Source organism: Chlamydotis macqueenii, chromosome 1 (genome assembly GCF_036417535.1).
Source record: "Chlamydotis macqueenii isolate bChlMac1 chromosome 1, bChlMac1.mat, whole genome shotgun sequence".
Taxonomy (NCBI): domain Eukaryota; kingdom Metazoa; phylum Chordata; class Aves; order Otidiformes; family Otididae; genus Chlamydotis; species Chlamydotis macqueenii.
The window spans coordinates 54,734,170-54,752,703 of record NC_141556.1 but is presented as its reverse complement, the minus strand read 5'-3'; the positions used below and the strand labels follow the sequence as shown (position 1 = coordinate 54,752,703).

The following is an 18,534-nucleotide window of genomic DNA, read 5'->3' as shown; positions in this document are numbered from 1 at the left end:
ACTTCATTGTTGCTATTCACCACATCAAAGTCTTTCTTATCTACAGATAAAGGCAAAATACAGTGGAGTGTTTCATACGACAGAAGAATACCCACGAAAGAGCTTGTGCTATGCAGAAAAGGATGAAACCAACAAACCCCAGTTTTTGCCTTCTCAAATTAGGATTTGCTGTAAAGCATTGTGAGGGAGTTGTTTGAAAGGGACTAGATGACCTCAGTGTCAACAACACCCTTTGCAGCAATGCCAGCTGAGACAACACGTTGAGGATGATCTCGGTGAGAGACTGCGTCTCTCAGGACCAAAGGCTCAGACCTGGTGGAGAGAGCAAAGGATCCTAGTGCTAACACCCGCACCTCCTTTAGAAAAAGGCAGGCAGCACATTGCCACCTCGTACCACTCCTTACTTTGATAATGGGTGTCCACTTCCCTGAAATCCTGTCAATGCAAAGGGATAATTCAACACCTGGAAATCAAAGATTATACCACCGTAACCTGAGAGCATGATCCGTACTTAACAGCACCATGCTGGGGGATGCACGTGGAGCTGAGGCCCTTAGGGACACAGTTTTCAAGATGAATCCATTCTCAACATTCATTTAAATTCATTTCATTTTAAAGCAAAATGTGTAGAGTGAACACAACAAGCCAGTCATCACCTCTCACCTTTGTGGAGCTAGGAAAGCCAATCCTTCATTTATCTTTTTTTTTTTTTTTTTTAATTGCTGAACACTTAAAAATTAACTCCTTTCCTCTTGCTAGTAATACTCATTTTCTGCATCTATGCTCATGGGCCATAGAGCCAGGTAAGACAAAAAGACCAAATGACTGCCTTTTTCCTGAACAAATCTCCGCTACAAAGCAGCTACACCAATATTACCTAAATTTTATTTTCTAGTCTCTCCTAACAGCGCCTGAAGGCATTTCCTCATACATCCTTGGAAAACTCCGTCCCATTTAAAAACACCCCTGCTCTCACAGTCTTCTGCTTTATACCTCTTTCTCTCACAAACTCTGATGCTACTGCAGCTGCCCATGGCACACAATGCTAAAGAAGTTATATTAGCTTGCGGCTAAGTAGCTTCAAAACTTCCTTTTTCTCATGCAGGAGCCTTTTACCCTTGCAGGGCCAATCCAAAACCTGTTGAAATCAATACAGCCACTCCACTCGACTTCGGCAAGCTTTGGCACACAGCCCAAATCCCCACACTTGCCAATGTCCCTTGGAAATTCTTACTTTTTCATTTAATTGATCAGAACCTGGCGTGATTCTTCTAGTAGTTTAGCACTGACTGTTCTAGAATAGCCTTTTCTATTCCAAATACTGTTCTTCCTCTCATGTTTCATTTTAAACAGCTTCAGCTACATAATATATAGAATTGTTCAGGCATAACTGTAAGAAACACACTATTTAAAAAGGTAACAGAAAGACAAGACAAATCAATTCACTGCAAAGTGAGATCCTTGCCAGGAAATCTCCAGTAGCACCCAGTATTTTTAGCATTTATAAAATTTAAAAAGCAAAACACAAAAACTAAACAGCATTATTTTGAAAGTTTTCACTTTTCATCTAATCCACCAGCTTCTGCTGAATATTTTATTGCCATACTGCAACATATTTATAATTCATCTCATCATTTCTTCAAATTTATTAAGGAAAGGAATTGTTATACCTGTACAATCCTCTGTAAATTCTTCTGTGAATACAAAAGTTTTCTGGTCATATTGGTAAACACTAAAATTGTTGACTTCAAAAATATTTATTTATAATTGTCAAAGTCACTTAACAAATGGAAAATGGGTCTAATAAGCCATGCTGTCTATTCATTGCTCTTTCTAAAATGAATTCCTCAACACTGGGAAGAGATAAAGCATTTTCCTGTGGTTAAAGAAAGTCCAAATTGCATGTTTGAAATCTCTTCTAATAAAAAGAGCAAAGCAATAAGCGGATTATGTCTTTAAACATAGTATAGGAAGGCTGGAGGCCCTGGAGACATTTTCCATAGCCTCTATCTCTGATGCATAGCAACATTATCTTCAACTAGAGAGGGTCCTATGACCCTGGAGCTCAATTTTAATTTGATCTTCTTCTTTAAAGAGGTTTCTATGATTCATCTCAAGTTATGCTGCATATTCTTGTTTTGGGTTGGTTTTGTTTGGTTGTTATTTTGTTGTTGTTTTTTAATCCGAGATAAAACAGCCTCAGCTTTTTGATCCGCTGGTTTGATCGTGTTATATGGATATTTAATGTAACCTCTTCCCTACCAGAACTAGAACATGCATCAGCACAAATGGCAGGCAAGTTCCAGCTGACAGGAAAGAGAAGAGCTTGGATAGAAAATTCACCTCTAGGGCCTCTCTCCTCCCTCCAGTCGTCCTAAGTTTCAGAACTGGTCTACCTGGCCAAATAACGTATGGGGGCAGGGGTAAAGGAGCCTTACACCCTAGTTGGGAAATACTGTCCAGCTGGAACAAAGGCAAACCTATTGGTTTTGGTGGGACAGAGGTACCATGCCTGCTCCCGCAGAGGCTCAAAATCCTGAGCGGTAACAATGCCCATTGCCAAGAAGAACAGGAAATTGAGGACCTTGGCTTGAACTTCTCTGGGCTGGAACCTGGCCCCAGACCCGCTTGGCTTATGCAGCCCCAGCGAGGGAGTTTCTTTGGGTTTACACTTCCTCGTTCCTCTTCCTTGTTCTGGAAAGGGCACTGCCACTGAGATATGTTGCCAGGCAGGGATATTTTCTCAGTTTTCCTTTTCTTCATCTTTATCTCTGTCCGCGCATCCAGTCCTCACCGTATACCGCTGATATTGCTGAAGGGAAAGCATTTACTCAGAGGCACTGATTTGAGTCGACTGAGTGTGGTCACAGCAGGCATCTGTGACTACTTGATGGGATTAGCAGATTATGAGAAAGCATATTTCACTGTTGGGTTCCCGAGAAAGGAAAAATGGGCAGGTGGATGTTTGGATCTCAGTTAAACTACACATGAAAGCCTGATGGCCATGTCAGGAAAGCTGTAGGATGAGATGGACTGCTGCAGGTCAGGATTGGAATATCAAGCCAGCAAGCAGGGAGGTCTCTGGATTGTCTTATCATTTACAGAGGATCGAGATTTAAGTATTTCAGCCAGGCCAGGTGAGAGAAACCTGTGCAGATCCCATCTGCACCATTTCTAAGATACTTGTGAGTGCTTAACAAAAGCAGCTTTTCTTTTGCTTTGCAGCAAAATAGCTTTGCTGCATCAATGCAGACTGAGCCCCTGTGGGATTTGAACAGATGCATTCTGTTGTTAATGAAGGGCAGTTTAGAAGGAGCCAGGGGTTCTCCAGTCCCTGGTGGTTGTGCCCTCATGTCCCTGGTGGTTGTGCCCTGAAGTCACTGTGGATCTCTGCAGAGAATTGGGGATGTAAGAGAGTAGTTCTGCTGTGCAGAAAGATGTCTGGTCCACACAGGGTCAGATTTTCCCTGTTAGATATTCTCATACAGTGTATCAGAGGATTCTTCTAGAGTTGCTTGCTTCTTAGGTGTCTGCAGAATGATGAAGAGGAGAAAAAAAGAAATGGAGGGAAATTATTCAAAAGAAGATGAATTAATTCTTAATAAGCAGACACTGACATTTGTTCTGTTAGAAATGGCTATAAGTGATCCGCTGAAACGGAAGCCACTACAGTGAGAAACGTTGCTCCGCCACAGATGAACGTGACTAATCCAGCCCAAGGGATAAAGATGCCTCCTTTACTTGTCACTCTTCCCCCAAAAAGCTGTCAGACAGGGATGGGAGGGAAAATTGGACTTGGTAAAAAAATAAATCACTTTGGATTCTGTGAAGGAGGAATTCCCTGACCTCCTCAATCCTGTTTCTTCAACAGTTGAGTCTATTCCTCACAACCGTTCCTTGTGTAGACAAGGCGCTGACAGACTGATATTTTAAGCGCTGTGTGGCACAGGCCTGCTGTAAGCAAGGTTACACAGCAAGTAGCTGAAATGCCACCGGGTGAATGAAGCCCTACCTACACTAGCATTTTCTCTGTTGCCACCACCAACGGGAAACATTTTACAAAAACACTGAGTGCAAACACCTCCAAAGGATGCGGGATTAACCCCTCACTACCCAAGCTGGCTGACAGTCCAGCGAGATAGCATGCAAATGCTCTCATTTCAGAGGCCCTCTGCCCTGCTTTCCTTTACAGCTCTCCCTCTATGCGCAGCATCCCACAGTAATGGCTGTCCTGGACTCTCTGCAGCAGAGTCTCAGCCCCCATTCAGCAATCCCAGCTCCCACTCACAGGCCAAACCTGCTGGCCCACAAGAGCCACTCTTCCCTAAGAAGGAAAATATCCTGTTGCATTTTGGCACAGGGAAAATAGGGAAAATATCCTGTTGCATTCTGGCACAGCCAGCTGGAGAAGAAGAGTCCCAGGCAGTCACAGCCCAGGATGACTGAGAGGGAAGCTGATCAAGGAGCTTGCAACAGTAGTGGAAAGCAGAGTCAAATTCTCCTGTGCAGAGATCACTCACACTTCCCTTCCTTCTGACCAGTGCAAGAACTGAGGACACTTGGTGCAGCCTGCTTGTGGTGTGAGAGCTCATCCCATCCCCATCTTTGCTTTGTTTTCCTTTGTTTTTCCCATCTCTGATTCGACCTTTACCCCACCCTGGCTGAGACTACCAGCACCAGACCCACTCACACACAGATGCTCCTTTGCTCTTGCTTTGTTCTTTGCTCCAGCTCTGTTTTACAGACCCAGTGCCCCTGAAAGCAGCAGTTAAGTGGTGTGGGCCACACACAAGTGATTCAGCACAGCCCAGACATCTCCACAGTAGAGAAAAAAAGCCACATAAGCTGCATCTCACCATCCAGACTGAATAATTTTGAAGGGGGCAGGTGATGAAGGTATACAGAAGAATAAATAAGACAGGGAAAAGGGATCAGGACCTACTGTTTTTCCTGTCCAAATAATTCAAAATGCAGCAAGAACACAAAACTAGGGATGCTGTCTTTTCCAGTGCATATGATACACTGGGGTATAAGACAGCGTATATAAAAATCTTCCCCTCAATGATCAGATACCTGCTACAGCCTTTGCTACCACCAACCACTGTGGTGCTACAGCAGTGAATGCAGGAGGCCAGTGTCCTTGGGACCAGATCACATAGCAAGTAGCTCTGACACAGAGGAGGCCACTTGATTTTAGAACACCTTTTCCTAAGAGGTGGGATTTGTGAAAATGCCTCAGACACTGGAAAATACTGTCCTTCATGAAATTGAAGCTGGTGCCATGCTCCACACTGCATAGTCAGTCACCCTGAGGAACCCTCCCCAACAGGACATCAGTGGGAGAAAGCAGAAGACGTTTTTCAGAAACATTTTCCAACGTTGGAAGAGTGAATATATTTTTTAATCAGATAAGAGGTCTGGAGGGGAAAGGAACATCAAAGTTCTAAGGGCAGGAAGGAAATGTTCCCTGGGATGCCTGATCAAGTTTTGTCCCTATGAAACAGCTGATGCCTGCCAAAAGCAGGGCAGAGGGTTGTGTGGGCCTCTGATCTGCTTCATGGTGGCTCTCACAACTGATCTGCACCTGCATATTCCAAGTTACAGCTACTTTTACTATGAGTGAATTTAGTTCTTTGTCTCCCAGCCCAGCAAGAAGATCCAAGCCCAAAACATACCCACGCTGCCTTTTCCTGAGCTGCAGAGCTGACAGAGACTCTATCAGCCCAGCCTCTGTTCAGACCATCTTAGTTTCTGCTACCATAAAATAGCTCTCAGGTGCTTAATGCTGATGAAAGCAAAGCTGCGTCCAGGGTCTGCCACTGGTGCACATATTCCTCTACCGCAGAGGACTTCTCAGCTGTGCAAATAATCTGGAAAGGGCAATAGTGGGGACCAGCATCTGGTCAACTCTCCATGAACGTCCATCCCATTCAGAGGGAGCAGCAACACCAAACTCCTCAATGCCTTTCAGCGTACGTCTGTCATACAGCAAAGCATCTGCAGGAAACTGGGACTGCCAGAACTGGGAGAGCTGCAGGAGCAAAGGTTCTGTTGGAAGAGAGAAGATAGGCTACACATGCAGCCCAGCTGGCGAGTGGATGCCACATCTTGTTTTCCCCTTTTGGTGGGACTGGAGGCACATTTACTGCCTGCTAGGGCCATGGCGACTGTGGGTTTTCTTTCCTCATAGTGAGGAAAGAAAAAAGTTAGTGCCCAGAGCATACGGGAACTCTCCAAGAACAGGGCCCCAGACCTTACCTTCCCTGGAGGACTCTTTCTGGGTGACGGGTTGTTTGTGTTGTTCTCGAGGATAGAATAGACATCAACTTGCTGCAAATCCAGGCACTGCACAGGGAAGAGAGAAAAGAGCAGGGGTCAAATAAATTACTTAGGTTTAAGTAATTGGCCAACTAATTGGCCACTGGGTTGTTCCTCATCTCATGCCTGACATTTTTTAGGAACCCTTGCCATTTCAAAATTTTGAAGTTCCTGACCTAAACTTGGTCAAAAATAAAATCCTCTTCCCCTGAAATCTTTACAGTACAGCTGCATCATTTTCCTTTTTCAGGCTCGCAGAGATGGTCTTTGATGTTACCTACCCTGTGTAAGGCAGTGGAGAGCAATGCTAATGTCCCTGCCTCCCTCTGCTCCAAATTGTCCCAGAATGTAGAATAAAGACCCCTCTGCCACATGAAAGGATATTGTGCACCATGGAGACCACAGGTAACCAGCAGTGCATTGCATTGCCCAAGACTGTTTAGGTGCCTGACACCCACAAGCTCATGCTCATTGTTGCTCTGGGCACACAAGGGTGACAAAAGAGGTGAGACTGAGGTCCTGAAGCACAGGGTCTGTCAAAAATAGGAAACCCTCCATCAGGCATGATTTCTATTTATTTTCTCGTTTGGTTTTTTTTTTTTTCCAAACCAGAACTCTCCTTTCTTCTTAGAGTGAGAAAAGAATACTAAAAAAAAAAAAAAAAAATCAATACACTCCCAGGCCCTCAAACATAGCTGTGGTCCCACACAGCTACACAGAGAAACACACACACGCCCTACATGCATATGCACCCGCTGGTCCCCCAGGTAATCATGTCACAGGAGACGCATGTCAGTTTGAGTGATGTTCCAGATCTGCCTGGAGGATCAAACATAACAATCAGGAAGACTTTTCCATGTGTGTTTCAAGGATGACAGCAGGTTGCCAAGGTGGCTGTTTCTCTGGCAACAGGAAGATGGGAGGAGCTCCAGCCACAAGAGGGGCAGATGGTATTAGTGGAGAGACTGCAAAGGGAGCGAGGCGCCCTGCAACACAGCAAAGAGGACGAGCAAAACATGGTGGCTTGATTCTGGGGCTGCCAGTCACCTGAACTCCCATCATTTCATCCACAGTTGCAAAGGCTCAGCATCTTTCAGGATCATGGCCAGCAGGACAGTGGTTTGAACAGGACCAGATGATACAGGAGCAGCATTTGGGAGCAGGGCTTGGAACAAACAGGCCCTTAGACAGGAGGGGGCCGCAGTTAATGGAGCACCACATGGCTCTCCCATTCTCACTCCTCCTCTGGGAATAGTCAAATTATTTCACCTGTCTGCTTCCCACTCCCAACAACTCGCTTGCTTACACAGACATTCCCAACTATTCACATGTGCACATGCGCACACAGAAAATCCCATTTCCCCGTCCTCATTTTCAATTCTCTTTGTAATGCTTGCAGTGAGGGCCTCGTCCCGCGTGCTGCGCTCCCAGCAGCCTGGCTCTGTGTCTCCTTGGCAGGACAGGGAGCCTCTTTCACTGCTCTAGTCTGAAGCCACTTGCAAGTGAGAAGGATCCTTTTGGTGTTTAACCTCCAAAAAAGACTCCCTCCCTCCACAAGCCCTCTTCCCATGGAGGCTGTTGACAATGCTGGTCCTGGAAAGCCAGTGTCACCAACCCCCATTTGCAAATGAATTACTTTTACTTGGTCACTGACCACCTGCTCTGTCACAGCTGAGGCACACAGGCCTCTCTCTTCCCTGCTGGCAGATGCTCGAGCAGCCTCCTTCTCTCCCTTGCACTGCGAAAAGCTCATGTGCTCTGGAACCTGCCCGCACCACAGGAGTTCTGTTTGCTGCTCAAAAAAAAAACCTGTTTGAAGTGCAAAGCGGATGAAGCGAGTCCCTTGCATTGTTATTTCCAAGCTGCTCGTTAACTAGGCAGCGGAGCTGGAAGACAGAGGAAAATTTGGGTCTGGGCAGTGCAGTGAGGTAGAGCTGCTCCAGAGCTGCAGGAGGACAAAGAGGTCTAGAAACACTTGGCAGTGTAGGGGAACAAAGTGGGTGCCCAGTTGCCCCCTCGTTACTGGGGCTTTTTGCTACCTACTGCTTTTCACTGCGTACACCGACCCCCAGGGACTGTGAGGTAAAGGGCAGCACATGGCAGAGCCAGTGCAGAAGGCATTTGCTCCTAGGGATGCTCAGCAGGATGGCTTTGCAGAAGGTGGGCTAGCACCCTTCCCGCACCAGGGCTGAGCCTTGCTGCCGTGTAGGATAACACAGAGCATTTCATGAGCTGCACCAGCCAGTTCCAGGCGCTGACTTTGATGTCCAGTGCTGCCTCCTGTTGCTCCTGCTCCCAGCTCCAAGCCTGCAAGGACACTGTGATCCCCTGACCCAATTTTTTTCCAGACTCTGAACTCCTGCTTTCCCCCACAGATAACATATCTGGCACATGCTGGCTTCCTGTCCTGTCACCTAATCTCTGATCTCTTTCTTTATCTCATCAGTTCTCACTTGTCCTTCCCTTTTCCTTGCCTTAGCTTACCCCAAAGCTGACCACAGATTTCTGCCCTTCCCATGAATTAAGCACCAAGAGTTCAACACCCGATTTAACAACACTGGGTTTTCACAACGCACCTAATTGCAAGTGCAGTTTGCAGGGCTGGCTTTACACCATGTAGAATCCCAACAAAATTTAGCAGCAGTGCACCAGAGTCATCTTTCAAAGGAAATAAGGTCTGTCGACTTTCCACTCTTCTCACCAGCCCTGAGGGCTCATCCGAGGCGGGTCCCCATCCCAGGGCTCTGGTCCTCTCTCCTCTCTCCCCCATTCACTTCCCTGTTACACCTCGCAGCCCTGCTCTCACCATGTGCCGTGTCTACGGCGGGAGTTGCCGCTTCATGCCTGAACGAGTCACCTCGCAGCAGCTGTTCCACAGTAAAGTGAACCCCAGTGGGCGGGCTGGTACCCCCCGGGACACAGGAGATGGTCTGAGGCTTCATGCAGCTCTGCCAAAGAGAGCTGAACCACCTGCCCCGCACACCGGGCTGGCTAAGAGCCCCGCACAGCTGGCATGTGGTTAACGGGCTTCGGGGGAAGCCTGGCTAGGCCAGGTCCACGGGGCTCCTGCAAGTACAGGGGCCCAGCCAGCTCCTGGGACTGCCTGTGCCTGAGGCTGGCTCTGCTGGCTTGCTTATATTAGCCTTAGCGGGGCCTCCTGAACGGAACAACATGATGAAACATGTAATTAAGATGGAGCTAAGGATGCATGACGAGGTCGACTGAGCGAGAAATGGATTTGATTTTTTTTTTTTGTCTCCTTGCAGAAATCATCCACTTCAGCAGGAAACTACCCGTTCAGATTTTTATAAGGCCGAATTAAAAAGAAATTACTTGATACGAATGAAAAGGTTTATAACCTGCAACCTCTTTTACCCAAAGCATTGCTTTTTGCCAAAAATAAACATATCACATACAATACATAGTGCTTTCTTTTAAACCTCTACTCCAAAAATTAAAGGGCCACAAAATGGTGCCCCCCCACCTGCGAAGTGAGAACAAGAAGGGGGCAGGCCCATCCTCTTGTTCATATCTGCCCTCTACCAGGTCTCTTGCCTCCCTGGCAGAGCTTTGCTCCTCTCTGTAGTACACTCCTCTCTGTAGTACACTCCTCTCTGTAGTACAGTCTCCAGAGCTTCGCTTTGTTTGGTTTAAATGATTAATGCTGCAGATCTTACGGGTTTTCCTTGGAGAGACTTTTCCAGCCCTTATAGACCTCGCAGTCAGAAAGGTTTCCTAATATTCAGACAACATCCTTCTCTACTCACTTTCATTTTATTCCTCCTTGTTTGTCCCCCAGATCACAGGGAAAAAAAAGAACCCTTCCCTTCTTCATGGGGCAGCCCTCGCATGGGAGTAAAAGGAGAAAAAGGAATCCATTTTAAATGGAACTGTATGGGTTGTAAATGGGATTAGGGGTCATGGTTACTTGAGGGAGCTGAGGTCTGGGCCTGACATTTCAGGAGAGCCACTCCAGTCCTATTACCTATGACGCTGCGGCTACTGGTCTTGAGGAGTGAGAGCAGTCTGTATTTCCCAGTTTGGGGAATGGAAAAGGAGATCTTATGAAGCAAAAAGGGAAATGCTTCGAGAAAGAGACTCCCTTCACTTTCTTCCTGCCCTTTTTGTCCTGAGAGCTAGTCAGCCTGCTCTGGGCTGCAGTGGTCTGTGACACTGACACCAGTGAAGGTGTCACAGCAGGAGCTCTAAACAACTGCGGTTGTTGTGGGGAGCATTTGTCTCTGCCCCTTTCCCTAGCCATCATTCTCCAGCTGGGAAGAGCATGTCCTTGAGACACTCTACAATACAAAGTGGGGCTGAGATCCCCTCTTCCTTCCTGACTTCTACCTCTCCCACCAGGAATACGCCCTGGTCCCACACTTGCCGCTCTGAGCTGCCACACTGCTGGCAGAGGGAAGGGTGCTGCCCAGCAGGGCATGGTGCAAGGCTGTGGCACGGGGGAGACCACGAGTGGGACCAGGATGGAGACACGCAACATGCACAGTCCTGAGAGGAGCTAAGCAGGGCAGAGCACAGGACCAAGGCCACCAGTACCAGGCTGGTACGCAGGTATTGCTTATGTTTCACAGCATGATACTGGCATTGTCTGTACCACGGCAGGGCAGAGAAAGGAAGGGTTGTACCAAGATGCGGACAGAATGGATGACGGGCAATTCTGGTACTCACGTCATAGACAGGAGGTGGTGGCGTTGGGCTTGCTGAAGGGGGCTGTGTTTCCACCTTCTGTCTCAGGATATTTATCTGGTTCCTTCTGGGACACAACACCTGCTCAGGACAAGACACCAAATGACACATTTGGAGAAAACACCATCTTCCCAAAGATGAAGCAAACACCAACGTCATGTCAAAGCCAGCTGCTTGCACACCCTCCCAGCACTTCCACAGCAAGGAGAGCTGGCACTCTCTGCACAACACGGACAGGTCCCTTTCCTCACCACAGGGTAAAATGAAGGAGTCTGATGACTTACACTGGAGCAGTGGAAAGGAGAACTGGGCTCTGTGCATACATAGAAATCACTTGTACCACTGAAACTTAGCTGGACGGAGGGTGTAAGTATTTAACAGCACACAACAGTGCTGCAGGACAGGGAGTAAAGCAGGGCCCTGTTCAAAGTGTGTGGGGGAGTTACAGAGAGGCAAAATGCAGTGTCTTTTGTCAGGTTTTGGCTGGGAAGCTTTTGCTAGTATGAAGAGTCTAGAGAAGAGCACTAGATGACCATTAATGATGACATATAGGCAGTGATACGCTAATGTGCAAGTCCAGCGTGGGGTTGAAGGAAGAAGGTCTCTTCCTCTAAAACGTTTCTTTTGCATCAGATGAGTTCTCCTTGAACACGTTCCACTCATGGACAGAAAAGGGTGAGCCCTGCTCAGCAAGCAAGAGAGGAGGCAGAAAAGGCAGAAGGCTTTGCTAAGTATTTCTGTTCTAATTCAGAAAGTAGTGGGATGATTATATTCACATCACATGAAAACGATGAACTGCTTTCCAGTCCATTAGTAACTAAGGAGGATGCTAAATAGCTTCTCTTAAAGATAAACATTTTTAAACCAGCAGGTCTGAGCAAGCTGTGGTGAGAAATATGGGCTGTGTTCTGCAGGAGGGCAAATGTAATGACTGCACAATCTCTTCAGGCCCCAAGGAGAGCCCATAAGTCTGAGATTTGCTGGCCCACCTCAAAACCTAGAGATGCCAATCAGCAAGTTGTGACAGTGCCTCCCTCCTCATCCCCATGGACACACTGTCTAGGCAAGCAGAGATGGGGGCCTGTCTCCCGCCTAGTTGCTCCGCTGCTTACGCTCCTTCCCCCTCCATCAGCCTGCCTGCAAGGTAGGTCTCACGAGATCAGCAGGTCTGCCAACTGCTGCCATTCTGTTTTCAACTTCATGATCTCTGACTCTGTGTGCTGAAGCCTGATGCTCCTTGGAGTCATAGGACTGCACCACCAGCATGGCCTCCACATAAAAATGCATGCAGAGAGTCTGCTCTCTGGCCAAGAGGAGCTTGAAAGAGTAAATATGGGGCATACTCTACCTGGAAAACAACAATCCCCAATTCCGTTCTAAAAGACATCAGGTTTTCTCCAAATGACAAGGATTCCAGTATCACAACTCCAGAGCTTTTTCCACAGGGCCCCTACCTTGTCCAGATCTTTCAGCCCTACTTTTGTTTTTTCTTCTCCTGCTCTCTACATCTTTTCTTCCCCATTCCTGGTTTCCCCTTTGCCCTCAGCTACTGATCCCAGCTTCCACTTCCTTATCCAGCTGGTCCCAACCTGTGCCACTAGTCTGCTCACCCAAGGGGCCCTGTCAACTCGGTCTTAACACCCTCCTCCAAGCTCCAGTGCTTTCTCACTCCGGATTCCAGTCCCACTTTCCCTCCTGAGGCTCCTTCTTCCAGCCTCACAGAATCACTGCTCTTGGAAGGTGCCTCTGGAGATTGTCTAGCCCAGTACCTCTCTGCTCAAAGCAGAGTCAAGTAAAGCAGGTTGCTCCTCAGGTCCTTGTTTCTCTCTCTTTTATTTTTTTCCAGTTAGTTGTGACTTCCACAGAGGCTTTCTTGGGATCCTTGTCCTGACCTTCCCTCTCACTCTGTTTCTTAATGTTTTCTTTGCCAAACTCATGCCCAAGGCTTTAGTATCCATCCCCTCCACACTGCAGATTGTTTTCTTCTGTGGTGCCCAAGCCATTGTTCAGGAACGCAGTTGCAGAGTCTCCTTTTAATCATGTTGTGCCCTTGAACCAGAGTAGCCCCCATCTTGAAAGAGGATTAGAAACAGGGAAAGTCCTGCCCTCCTCCTGCCACAAGGCCTGCAACAGATTTGCTTAGGTGCACAGGACAGTACCTATCTGACTGGCACCGTGTGGAAAGGCATCCTCCAAGGGGCTCCTTTAGGCAACTGAGCTGCTAAATTGACAAGAGCCATGACCGAGCGTGCACAAACTGCAATTTTCCAAAAACACATCACAAGGCTACATGTCCTTGAATATTCTTGAGGCCAGCACATTGCTAGTGTGACTTCTTGCCCTATGTCAGATCCTTGTTTTAAAGCAGAGCATGCCAGAGTCAAAATGATTACCAGAATTTATTTGATGGACAAATCAATGACTCGTTTTGTCTTTCCTGTAATCTTTTTTCTCAGAAAGACTGAACTTACAAAAAGAAAATAAACCTGAGGCAGACACCCAGCATGGAAAATTTCAGCATGGGGACTTCCAATCCAGCCAAGTTAGAAGCAAATGAAATAAATTCCTAGAATGGGTCGTGTCAGATATTGCTTTTTATTTGGTTATAACTTGCCTTTCTTTTCCACAGAAGCAGAGCTGTTGCAGTGATACTCAATGCAGCAAGAAGAACAGTAAGGGTAATGAGGATTTCCCACCCATAAGAGGTCTCTATGTACCCTGTACCTGTAAGAAAGAAGGCAAAAGATTCACAGTGTGAGTGGAAATTACAATCCTGCTGCATTTTTAACCCTGGAAAGAGCCCTGAGAGAGCTAAAATACAGAAGCAGTGCAGAATACAGTGGCACAGATGCACAAACCCTTCAAAACCTAGTCTGACTGAACAGAGAGCAGAGTGCAGCTGAAGAATCACAGAAAAGAGACACGATATAAGCAGCTGCCCTTCATGTAGATTAGAAGGAGGTGACATAACTATGAGAGCAAAGAAAAGTGGTAGTTAGAGGCTGGCAAAGGTCTTTAGTGATAGGGGCAGAAAGACAGATGGTGGAGAGCACAAAGGCCACAGAAACTAGCAGGGTGGGTACTTAGGCATCCTCTGACCAGTGTACCAAAGCTATTTTGTCATGACTCTTTGCATTTACACTTTCTAAGAAGTTTTTCATATCCAGCATTCAGTAATGCAAATCCAGCCAGTCAGCAGCATGCATGTCCCTATCACCTCTCTGTAACATTTCTCTTATCTTGGCATGAAGCTGTCCCTTCCTTTCCAGTCTGTGCATTAACGGAACAACTGACCCCTTGTACCACATGGAAGAGAGAGAGGAATTATGGTGAGCACCTAGCCTGTTTGTGAGCCCCTAACGGTGAGTACCTAACCTGTACATCTGATTCCAGTGAGCACCCCAACCACTGACCTTGTGTTCAGCCATCTCTGTCGCACTGCTAAAGGCCAAACCATGTCATCTCCCGAACACTGACACCTAAAAGCACCTTCTGACCCAGTGCCCGGGCTCCCTAGTTAGACCCTGACTTTAAGCCTGCTGTTCCCGGGAGGTTGTGGGAGGCCAGATATAAAATTTACTACATCTTCATGTCCCCATCTGTGCACTGGGAACAGCAGCACAGGTCACCTGTGTAAAGTGCATTCAGCTCCGCTGACATTAAGTATTGTCCATAAAGTATTATTCCCACCTGACTTTATAGTGTGTTTGGGTAGAGGAAAAGAAGAGCAAAGATCACCTTTTCATAGCCAGATCCAGCTGATTTTTAAGCACCTGCCCTTCCTTTCTGGTTGTTCACTTACCTCTAGCAAGGACAAACACTCCCTTTCCCATTTTATGGATGCTATTCCATTTGACCATGCAGTAGTATGTGCCAGTAGAAGAGGTGTTTTCAGGTGGCATGATTCTGTGGTCATAAGATATAGTAGCAGTCTTATTCTCTTTTCCAGAAGGGATGACTATGTTTTCCAGCCTATCACAGATGGACGTGTTCTGGCCCAGTGAATTAATCCAGAAATAGAAGATTGAAAATTCAGTGTATTTCGGCATGTAAGGGAAGATGACTTTACAGGGGATGGATATTCCTTCCTTGAGCAGTACAACCTGGATTGGAGGTTTCTGCTGTACATCGACATTTCCCCCTGTAAGGGTAATAATTGTTAGCAGTCACCTAACATCACTTTAAGTCAGGAGAGGACTGCTTCCCCAAAGACAGGATCACACAATGAAAATAATCATATGACCATAGCATGCAGTGTTGGCCCTTGTCAGAAACTGAGTGATTCAGAGCACGTGCCCTGGGTGATCTGCCACATCTCTTAGGTAATTGCTGTGTGATTTGCGATAGCCTGTTGCATTCACAGGCTTCCCCTTTTCCCTTGTGAGCTCCTCCGTACAACGCTAGCACGTAGAAAGACAGGAAATGAAGGAGGAAGTGAACTGATTTTGCAGTAGTGTAGACTGTATTTACAGCAGATGAATAGAAAGCAATTTTCCAAGACAAACGCTAGCTGGACATCTCCTGATACTCCCGAGCTACAAACCTTTGCCTGGACATCTGTGTATGCCCATGCTCTGCGCCAGTGAAGGTGCTACGCGCAAGCAGGTGTTATCGGTGGGACTGTGTATTTCTAAAACATGCGTGAGGAAGGAAATTGCATATTCTGCATGGGGGCCAGCATCAGGGCCAGGAGAAATAAGACACAGCTTAATCACTTTGAACTTTTGCTGCCGTAATGGGCAGCAAAGCGCAAGACTCAGTGCTAGATATGGGAACTACCTGCAGAAGACTGCAGATCTTCAGTATCTAGATGTGACACTATCTTAGGCAGAGAGATGGGAGATCATGCCCTTCATGTGCTTCCTCCTTACACAGACAGGGCTGTTGAAAGTGATCTGTCACTGCAGTTCAGTAGACAATGATGTCAGGATTTAAAGAGAGGTTGAATAAGCACAGATGGGGAACCACAGCATAGTTCACTCTCTGTTTTGTTTAATAAAAAAAATTTAAAAAGCTAAAAGTAAGCCACAGGCTGGTAAGGAGCCATTGTCTTCCCAGCCAAATCTGGCTTTAACATCAGGCAGTCTGTGGATCTAGTTGTTTGGCAGCTAACATAACACTACACATAAAACAACTTAAGAGGAGGTCCATGCAAGCCACTGTTGTCTTTAAAAAAGGGAACTGGAAACTTACAGACAAGCCTTCTTACAAAATGAAGGATTCTTTCAGAGACATGAAAATAGAAAGGGGGAAAAAAAAGTAAAGAGGGAAAGTAGGGGATGGGCAAGCTTTTCCATTTGTGCTTTTGACGGGATTCCCTGGGGTTCTGCATCTATGAACAGGCTCATAACAAGGCATTAAAGCTGTCCCAGAGCACAGCCAGGATTGCTTTCCTGTCATCGCGCACTAACGCTGCATCGCAACAGCAGCGTCACCTCTGCACAGCGGGACTTGGCATCCGAAAAGGCAACTCAGACTGAGCGCTGCTGAATGCTGAGCACTGAGGAAGCGTTGCGGGGGACGATAACGGAGGGAGGGCATGGCCACTGTCCAGAAAGGACTGTTGGGAAGTAACATCCATTAAGGAAAATCTTCTACAGATGACATAGCCAGGGACAATAGCCTGAGACTAAGGAAGAGCTTAGGTTACATGGCTAGAAAAAAAGTTCTTAGCTCTAAAAGCAACTGAGATACAGTACAGTCCCAAGCCACATGCACATTCATTGTGAGCGCACAGTCCTGTGTACACTAGATACAATGTTACGGAAAGATGGTAACAGAAAATCCTGTAGGCACGGTTGGAGTGATAACCCAACCGGTCTATTCTGGGCCTTATTTTCTAAAATCATTCATCATTCTCCTCATCGCTACCCAGCAGGACTCACATGAATATAGTTTCTATACAAGACATGGCTGAGCACTGCTGTAGCAAAACAGAGGAGAGATCCATCTTCTTACAGTATCCCAGGAGCCATTAGCTTGAGAAGAACATGCCAGGGAAAAAGCCAAACCATTTTATTTAGGTTATCTAACCCTTCTCCCATGTTCCCCCTTTCTTGAGGATTCTCTCTCTCAGCTTTGAAATGCTTAAAAGACAGAAATAGCAGCAGCCTACAAATTCCTAGAGGGGATCTCTGTAAATTAGCAAAAGATAGCAGCTGGAAATGCTCTAATATGAACAAATGTGAGAGTAAACAAAATGAATTTAAAAAAAAATGGTTTTTTACCTTCACACTGAAGCAACCAAAGAAACAGGAAAATTACTTTTAGATCAGAGGTCATGATGAGGGTCAAAGGCCGTAAGAACGCAAGCAGGTATGAAGATCCAAAAGGCAGAGATAGGGCTTTGTCGGGCATTTCCACGCCCAGGCAGCTGGTTGATCCACTCCCGTTTGCGAAGGGACGGGCGGGATGGACACACACTGCTTTTGGCCAGCTGTTCCTGGCAGATGCAGGCTCTTCTGCTTTTCGGTCAGACTCCTCCCTGCACTGGGGTTCCCTTCTCTGTACTATTACAGTGGTGTTACACCTACCAGCGGGTGTCCAAAGATTAGGCAGTAAGCTCTTGAACTCATAGAGCTTTGTCTCCCGATGACCATAAAATATGACACGCATTTAAAGCAAACTTTGTCACCTTCCACAGTGACTGAAGCCCCACACAGGAACACGGAAAAAAATATGCTTTGGCTGATGCAGATCAAGGCCATTTGAAGTGAATGTGGTCAAATTCAGTGAAGGGTTCAACTGACTCTGGAGCGATCTACAAGCTTAAAAGTGACACAATGGGATTTTTACCATAATCTTGCACGGATTTGTTTACATGGTCATTTTGGAACATCTGTTCCCGATAATCTCACTGTGTGGACCATCCAGGTTTTGGAATAAGGGCACCTTACTTCAAATTGTCTTAATCAAGTGGTTTGCATATATGGGGAAGCTACTGAGCAGTGCCACAGAGCGTGGGTTCAGGGCAGAGCAGCACCATCAAACTCCTCCTTTACGTGAACACTCAAGTGTGGGATCACCCGCTTCGCCTTCAACATGGACAACAAGTACCTGCACCAGCAGTCACTACAGAGGAACAGCTCCGCTGTCCTCCTTCCCTCCGCAGCCAACTCCCCCACTAGGTCACTTCAGAGGAAGACACTGGTATTCCAGAAGCAAGAAAACTAGACAGCGAATCCGCCCTTAACAGCTGGGATGTTTCAGATCCACACGATGCTGGCTTTGAATCAGCTCTGCAATGCAGGCAAGCCTTAAGAAATCTATTGTAGGGATATCTATGGAGAGCCCTTTGAAGAAAACCCTCTTTTTGTGGGAGGATCCTGCCGCCTATACTAATGAAGAGTCTTTGATTTTGACGAAAGCTTGTTTTTACCTAAGACATCTGCAGTGCAACAGCTGAGCAGCGCCTGACTCAAAAAAAAACCCTGGTGTCTGAGAGGTCTTCACTTCTCTCTAGGCAGCTTCCTCCTTTCGCACTTCTTGTGAGACATTTACACTGTCCACAAG

General features: G+C 46.7%; 1 protein-coding gene across 1 annotated transcript; it reads right to left on the bottom strand.

The window, feature by feature from the left end:
• Positions 1-1,580: 1,580 nt before the first annotated feature.
• Positions 1,581-17,413, bottom strand: NFAM1 (NFAT activating protein with ITAM motif 1). The gene is made up of 6 exons (XM_010125391.2): positions 17,250-17,413; positions 14,825-15,163; positions 13,637-13,746; positions 11,005-11,103; positions 6,259-6,345; positions 1,581-3,530 (listed from the first exon to the last, which is right to left on the bottom strand). The coding sequence occupies exons 1-6, from the start codon at positions 17,377-17,379 to the stop codon at positions 3,471-3,473; spliced, it is 825 nt and encodes a 274-aa protein (XP_010123693.2). The 5' UTR covers positions 17,380-17,413; the 3' UTR covers positions 1,581-3,470.
• Positions 17,414-18,534: the final 1,121 nt, after the last annotated feature.